Source organism: Genypterus blacodes, unplaced genomic scaffold (genome assembly GCF_046128005.1).
Source record: "Genypterus blacodes isolate CSIRO-AG114 ecotype Tasmania unplaced genomic scaffold, CSIRO-AGI_Gbla_v1 ptg000330l_1, whole genome shotgun sequence".
NCBI classification, from domain to species: domain Eukaryota; kingdom Metazoa; phylum Chordata; class Actinopteri; order Ophidiiformes; family Ophidiidae; genus Genypterus; species Genypterus blacodes.
The window spans coordinates 315,001-322,500 of NW_027467115.1; the positions used below are offsets into that span (position 1 = coordinate 315,001).

Below are 7,500 nucleotides of genomic sequence, written 5' to 3' on the forward strand. Positions count from 1 at the left end.
TGTTCTCACACACACCTGGTTGAAACTTATTGTGTCACATGGAACCAAGGAGGAATGATTGATTATAAATCACAGCTCATGTTAGCTGAGCGCTGATGTGTCTTGTGTTTACCTGTAATAAATCTTCTGCACTGATTTAGAAAGCTCATTATAAAGGTTATAACTCTAAAAGGCATCAGGTATTCATGAGCCATATCATTACAGAGATCACACAGATCTTTAGCTGAGGGTTTGTGTGTGTGTGTCGTCATGTTTGGTTGATCAGAAGGTGCACTCCTCACAGACATGAAGCACTCAGTGATCCAGCTGCTGAGGCTTCATGGCACCGGCCGTGTTCCACTGTCATGAACAGCATGGACTGTAAAGTGTGTTTAAGTCTCTTCAGTCATGTTAAAGTGTGAGAGAGTGTGTGATGTTGTGTGTAAGTCAGGGCTGACACGATGCTGAGACACACACACATACAAGCCAAAGCATGCTGGGACGGCGTTTAGGTCCTGAGCCAAACTGTTTACTTTGACACACCTTGATCTCCCTTAGTGGGTGGTAAAGTGTGTGTGTGTGTGTGTGTGTGTGTGTGTGTGTGTGTGGGTGGGTGTCTGTGTTTGTGTGTGTGAGACTACTTATCTGCAATTAACTGCGTACAAGTTAATGCGTCTTTTTGTATGCGAAAGCCATATGTCTTGTGTGTGTGTGTGTGTGTGTGTGTGTGTGTGTGTGTGTGTGTGTGTGGTAGTGAGTAAAGTGCCCTTGGGTAGACCCTGGTATTGATGGGGATTACTAACACTTAGCTGACACCATAGAGACTGCAGAGGGAGTAAATGATTTAGAAGCAACGGTCTTAATTTAATGAAAGAAAGGTCCTGCACACACACACACACACACACACACACACCTATGGGTGCTAATCCTGTGAGCTTACATCTCCATTAACACTAAACCGGCTCCACAAAACGACTTCACCAGTGAGCAGCACTCTCACTGCCTCCCTGAGGAAATCAAGGACACACACACACACACACACACACACAGAATCTATTCAGTGCCTCTCCCTCTCTCTCTCTCCCTGCCTAACTAACTGTCTCTACACGTTCCCCTCACAGTTATAAACTCTGTGTGTGTGTGTGTGTGTGTGTGTGAGAGCAGCAGTGTGTTTGTGTTCACTTCTCTATACATCAGATGAGTCGTGTCCCTGTCCTTGGTTCTAAGTGAATGCGTTCAGGTCCTCTGCTCTCACTCTGCTCTCACACACACACGGGAGAGTCTGAGGACCTTTCACTGTCAGGATTTCAGTCATTTGCTGGCTGCTCTCCATGATTTGAGCTTTGAACTCATTCAGCAGCGCTCCGCTCACATGATCGGCTCCCTGCAGATCTCACACACGGTTTCATATCCATCTTTACAAGTGGAATAGGAAGAGCTTAAGCTTTGGCTTCGGACTGTGAGGAAATATCAGGGGTGAAGAAATGGACCAGGATCAACTCCCTCTGTTACTTTGGGACAGAATCAGGGTCAGAGTTCAGGAGCAGAACTTCTAAACAACCAGGTGTTCCATGTATTTAGATGTATCTGCTGATATTCAGACTGGAAGTGCATTTAGTTTACATTCTGTTCTTCAGTCTGCCTTTGTCTCTGTTGTGTGTCTGGTTCTGGTCCGGCCCCAGGTCTCATCCCTGAGTCAGGCCGTATTAGAACCCCCCCACCTCTGCAGCTCAGTGTGGAGAGACTGAACTCCACCCAGGCAGAGCTGAAGGCACATCTGCTGCTCTGCATTACGCCGTGCAGGTGTAGCTGATAAAGTGGGAACGTTGTGGAGTTCACACCCCCGAGCCCCTGATTTATGATCTGTTTGTTGGTAACAGAAGGTCCCTGTGTTCCCAGGACCTGGACCCAGCACTCAGCATCACAGCACAGACAGCAGCAGCCATCATAAAGGCCGGCCTGACCGCTGCACACCGCCACTAAAGCCTAATTGAGTTAAAACTAATGTGGCACGAGAGTCTGACATGCTCAGGTAACCCAGAACCAGGGGAATGAGTGTGTGTGTGTGTGTGTGTGTGTGTGTGTGTGTGTGTGTGTGTGTGTGTGTGTGTGTGTGATGTACAGTTATATCAGAAAGCACACACACACACACACACACACACAAACACACACACACACACACACTTGTTGCCAGAGGTCTTGCTTCAGGTATCAAAGCTGGTTTGGTTTTGGTTTCTTTCCAACCTTGCACGAACGTTCATTAGTCCGGTCCAGGAGCCGAGCCGGTTGAGCTCCGGTCCTTCAGAGACGTCTCCTCTGTGAACTGTGTCGTCATTCTGATAGCATCAGCTTCATGGTCAGCCTCAAGGTCGGCCATGTTGGCAGGGGTTCATCACAGCAGTCAGAAGGCTCGGCCGGTCATAACAGCTCCTTCTGCTCTAGCTGACCATTTTCTACATACACACTTTGAGATGAAGCTGCTGAGGAAGAGGAGGAGAAAGGCTGAGCGTGGATGAAGCATTGTGTTCAGATACTAATGCAGTATCTGTAGCCTTCATGTTCTCTTAATGTTCCAGTGGTTACTGGACGAAAACACAGTCGTCATAGTGATGAGGATGATGATGCTTAGCTGCTTCTGCAAAAATATTGCTTTGTTATTATTGTTATTTAATTGTTAATATTATTAGTTAGAGTATTGAATCATGTTTTTGGAATAGAAATACTTAATGGTGGGCTTGGTGATCATGATTTCAATTTGATGTTTTTCCTTGTAAAGTCATGAGCAGCAGGTGGATCAATGTGATCAATGTGTTTGAGTCATATTAGATGACTGAGGACTTTACGATGGACATTTACTAATGGATCATGAAATAAATAGTTAGAGGCTCTCACACACACACGGTCAGTATGGGCCCTGACACGCACACACACGCACACACACACACACACACACACACACAGCCGGTCTGATAAAGCTGAAGCTCTTCCTAAAGCTCAGCCAATCTCTTATCATCCAGAAAAGCCACGTCAGTCAAAACCTTTGATCTGCCCGGCTCACTGGCTATCAGTGTCCAGGCTACTGTGTGTGTGTGTGTGTGTGTGTGTGCGTGTGGTTGTGTGTGGTTGTGTGTGTGTGTGTGTGTGTGTGTGTGTGTGTGTTATCACAGTAGGGAGCACAGAGGCCCGTGCAGCCTCTCACCCCAGCATTAGCACCTGTCACTGGCTTGCAGCATAGCTGAGATTGACCAGACGCACACACAGACACCCACACAGAGACGCACACATATACACACACACACATACACACGGTGCCTAAGCTTCCTGATAACTTTGCTGCACTTCAGAAGCAGGCGCTGTGTGTGTGTTGGATTGATTTTTCAAAGGATTCCGCTTTAGTGCCAACAGACCTTCCATCAAAGCTGAGCCTGAGAGCCTGTGTGTGTGTGTGTGTGTGTGTGTGTGTGTGTGTGTGTGTGTGTGTGTGTGTGTGTGTGTGTGTGTCTGTGTGTGTGTGTGTGTGTGTGTGTGTGATATGATACTACATGCTGGTTGATTGTGCCTCATGGTAGTGTGTGTGTGTGTGTGTGTGTGTGTGTGTGTGTGTGTGTGTGTGTGTGTTTTTGTAGAAGCAGAATTGAATGTTGTAGCAGTGAAGCCATCTGGAGCGGACAGCTTAGTGTTGTTGAGTAAACGTTGGCCCTTTGCTTGTAAAGATGCATCTTCATCATCATCATCATCATCATCATCCTCCTGCTTAAAGCTCCACTGAGGTTTACAAGCCTATGCATTTAAAAACAAAATTCATTCAATCAATCTAAAGCTATTTGCCTGTGTGTGTGTGTGTGTGTGTGTGTGTGTGTGTGTGTGTGTGTGTGTGTGTGTGTGTGTGTGTGTGTGTGTGTGTGTGTTCATGTATTCCAAAGCTTATCTCCAAAGTCTCTAATAGGATTTAAGCTCATTCTTCATGTCATGGTGACTGAATACTTTTTATACTTTTATACTTTTTAAAACTTATTTATTTAAAATTTAGTGTGATAAAATGATAATCATCACATAAATTATTTTAGTTCCCTACTATAAATCATATTTCATATTCTCCCTGGATGATGATGATGATGATCTCCTCTTCCTCACCTTATCTGACCCTTAGCACCTTTCTGAGAACAGAGGATCTCTCTCCTGTCCTCATCTCCACTCTGCCTTTGATATCATCATCTTCCTCCTCACTGCTGCTCCACTGATACCACAAGACCACTACAGGGACATTCCTCTGTGTGTGTGTGCGTGTGTGCGTGTGTGTGTGTGCGTGTGTGTGTGCGTGTGTGTGTGCGTGTGTGTGAGACAGAAAGTGAAAGGGGGACAGATAACTGTGACCACATCGCGTGTTAATATGTTTAAATCATTACAGATCATTCTTATAGTTTGATTGGACTCTTGGGTCATGTTATGGAGTTCATGGTGATGAGCTCATAGCAGAACATTCATATAGTTCATATAGTTATCAGTTATAATGCTCATAATCCAGAATGTTCAGATTTAATCTCCTAAACTTCAGTTGAGTGGAGACATTGTGACCTCGATGTGGTTTCATATGAGATCATTGCCAATAGAGAAGCTCTGTTGTTGTTGTTGTTGTGTTCCATAGATTCCAAAGCTCTAAGCAGCAGCAGTTCATACCTGTAATGGTTTTTGCTCCATGCAGTCCATCTGTTGTCCACCACTACTGCAGAGACCCAGGTTCAGGGTTCTGGCTCTGGTCCCTCCATCCTGATCCTGCATTCCAGCAAACACAAATGGAACAGTCTCTGCTGCCAACTAGGGATCATAGCCTTCATGGTAGTTTGGGGGGCGCCTGCTCTGAGGGAGCTGGGGGTCTATGGGAACAACCTCTCATGGCTCATAACCTCCTGGTCACTTCATGCATATTGAAGGACACACGTTCCTGTCTACACCCGGCTCAGGCCAACAGGGGAGTGAGCGGGGAAACGGTGAAGGCAGCACTTCCTCTTCACATCAAGGGACACAACATGAGGCTTTAAAGTCATACTGATGTTCTTATATGAGTCTGGGTCAGAAGGACTGAAGGTGTTTGCAGCATTTGAGCAAAGAATCCCTCCAATGTGACCCTAAAGTCAGAGGAACATGGAGTCTATAGGTCATCTGTTTGTAAGGGAGACTTATTAGTCTTTAGAGTTAGGTTGTTGCTGTGGTGTCCTAAGTGTGTGTTAGTGTGTGTGTGTCTGTTGTGTGTTATCTCAGTTCACACAGGGAGATGATGAAGTGATGATAAGCTGCTGTGAAAGCTGTGATGTGGGTGCTTTGTGTTGTTGTTAAGCCTGCTGAGTCACAGAGAGCCACACAGTCTCACACAGAGTCACAGAGAGAGTCTCAGAGAGTCACACAGAGTCACAGAGAGTCACAGAGAGCCACACAGAGTCTCACACAGACTCACACAGAGAGTCACAGAGAGTCACACAGAGCCACAGAGTCACAGAGAGTCACACAGAGTCACAGAGAGTCACAGCTCTAACACCGTCACTAAATCATCCCATTCAGACTCTCATCGCCTCTCAGCGCTGGCAGGCACAGTGACCAGGCCAAATTGAAACACTAATAGAATAAACCAGTTGTTTAGCGTCTGCATGCCTGCTTGCCTGACTGGTCACACACACACACACACACACACACACAGACATGTACAGAGAAACAGGTTGCAGACTTTCTGGCTCCAAAGCACAAGATCTCTCTGATTGCAGAAATTAGGGCAGACAGAGGAGGAGGAGGAGGAGGAGGAGGAGGAGGAGAGATGAAGGTGCAGTGCGGAGCTGTGTAGATTTGCTTTGACAGGCATGAAGATTGCGTTGTGGTTACACGTTGTTTGTTAGGTGTGTGAGTTTGCACCCAAAATAAAGCTCAAAACAATGATCCACATCCATGTTGACACAGACACACTCCCATGCTGCTGTTGTGTTTGTAATCAACCTCTTACCTCATTGATTAGGTGAAGTTTCCTCTCATCATGGCTCTTTTTCCTCTTCATCACTGAGTCACCAATGCCACACTTCACCACTAACACTGAGTCAGAGAACTCAACCTGATCCAGAGCCCACAGTCACTGACTGAACATGATGTCATGATGTTTCTGGTACAGGAGACTGACTCATATAAGGAATCAATACAGTAGCTCTCAATCATATATTCAACCGAATGTTCAGTCATTTATCTGATGCTTCCCTTCATCCATGTGGAAATCAATCTACCTTTGTCCCTCCTTGTGTTCAGGCCCGTTTGATGGGCGTGGCGTGACTCTGCTGGAGGTGTGTGGAAGCTGGCCGGAGAGCTTTGGCGTGCCGAGGCACAACGTGGGCTCAGCAGACGCCAGCGACGAGGGCCTGAGGGAGAGACTGGCCGACGCCATGTCCGAGTCCCCCTCCCGAGATATCGTGGGCTCTGCCACAGGTGAGTGAAGACTACAGAGTACACACACATACATAGACACATCAGGTCTCTGTATCTCAATCACACACAAACTTCATTTGCTACCATTTCTTTACATTAAATCTTCAGACAGGCCTCCAGTATAAAGTCAAACAGTGAGTGGTTATTCTCAGTGCAGCCGTGGTCACGATGTCATCATTTTTGCAAGAAAAGGCAAATCTGCAATCAACTGTTAGTGTTTTCAAGGTTTTAGAATGTATCTTATTTTGAAAACGGGAACCAAAGGAGCCAAACTAGGCTGAGGGGAAGAAGTTAGTTTTATCTGAGGAACACACCAAATAGATGTTAAAGAAAGTGAGGTCATGTTATCATAAAGGCTGCTGAAAGGCAACAAATGGGTCAATAAATGAAGGGCAAGAGCTCTGTCTGCAGATCCATAGTTCTTAGAACATCTCAGAAGCTTTAGAAGTGACTGAGAACCAAAACTGAATATGTTACACTAATCTTTACCTGACACAAGCAGAGATATTTGTTTTTGTTGGTGCTTTACTTCCACTTCTACATCATGTACAAGAATAACAAGACAGCCTACTTTCACTCAGTGTGCAAAGCAGTGCTGTAACATGGTATAGACAGACATGGTTGTTTGTTGTATGCATACAGTGTAAGAAGTGCATGAACAGCTCCCGGTGAGTGTGTCGGTGTGTGTGTGTGTGTGTGTGTGTGTGTGTGTGTGTGTGTGTGTGTGTGTGTGTGTGTGTGTGTGTGTGTGTGTGTGTGTGTGTGTGTGTGTGTGGGTGTTGAGCTCAGGCTGGTTATCACTGTGATTCATTAGAGATCCACTTTGTGTCCATTTATCCAGGAATGCTTCCTCACTGCGGCGTCACTCAGCATGAGTGTGCCTATGCAAGGTGCAGTGATGGTTGAGCTCAGCACCACCACCGTGCTCACTGTGTGTGTACACATGTGTGTGTGCGTTTGTGTGTGTGTGTGTGCGTGCGCTCGGGGCTTTTGGCATATTTGCACACGCCTTGAGTCTTCCTGTGTGTGTGTGTGTGTGTGTGTGTCCTTGCAGCAGACATG

At 46.1% G+C, this 7,500-nt stretch overlaps 1 protein-coding gene and 1 long non-coding RNA gene across 2 annotated transcripts in view; both read left to right on the forward strand.

The window, feature by feature from the left end:
- Positions 1-3,883, forward strand: part of LOC142988470 (uncharacterized) — a 93,056-nt gene extending 89,173 nt beyond the window's left edge. The window contains exon 3 of the long non-coding RNA XR_012960589.1: positions 3,800-3,883. This is a non-coding gene — a long non-coding RNA (uncharacterized LOC142988470). The remainder of the gene's footprint in view (positions 1-3,799) is intronic.
- The window catches only part of bcas3 (BCAS3 microtubule associated cell migration factor), a 207,292-nt gene that overhangs the window by 183,468 nt on the left and 16,324 nt on the right, over positions 1-7,500 (forward strand). The window contains exon 23 of the mRNA XM_076137652.1: positions 6,262-6,438. Within this exon, the coding sequence (XP_075993767.1) occupies positions 6,262-6,438 (177 nt within the window). The remainder of the gene's footprint in view (positions 1-6,261; positions 6,439-7,500) is intronic.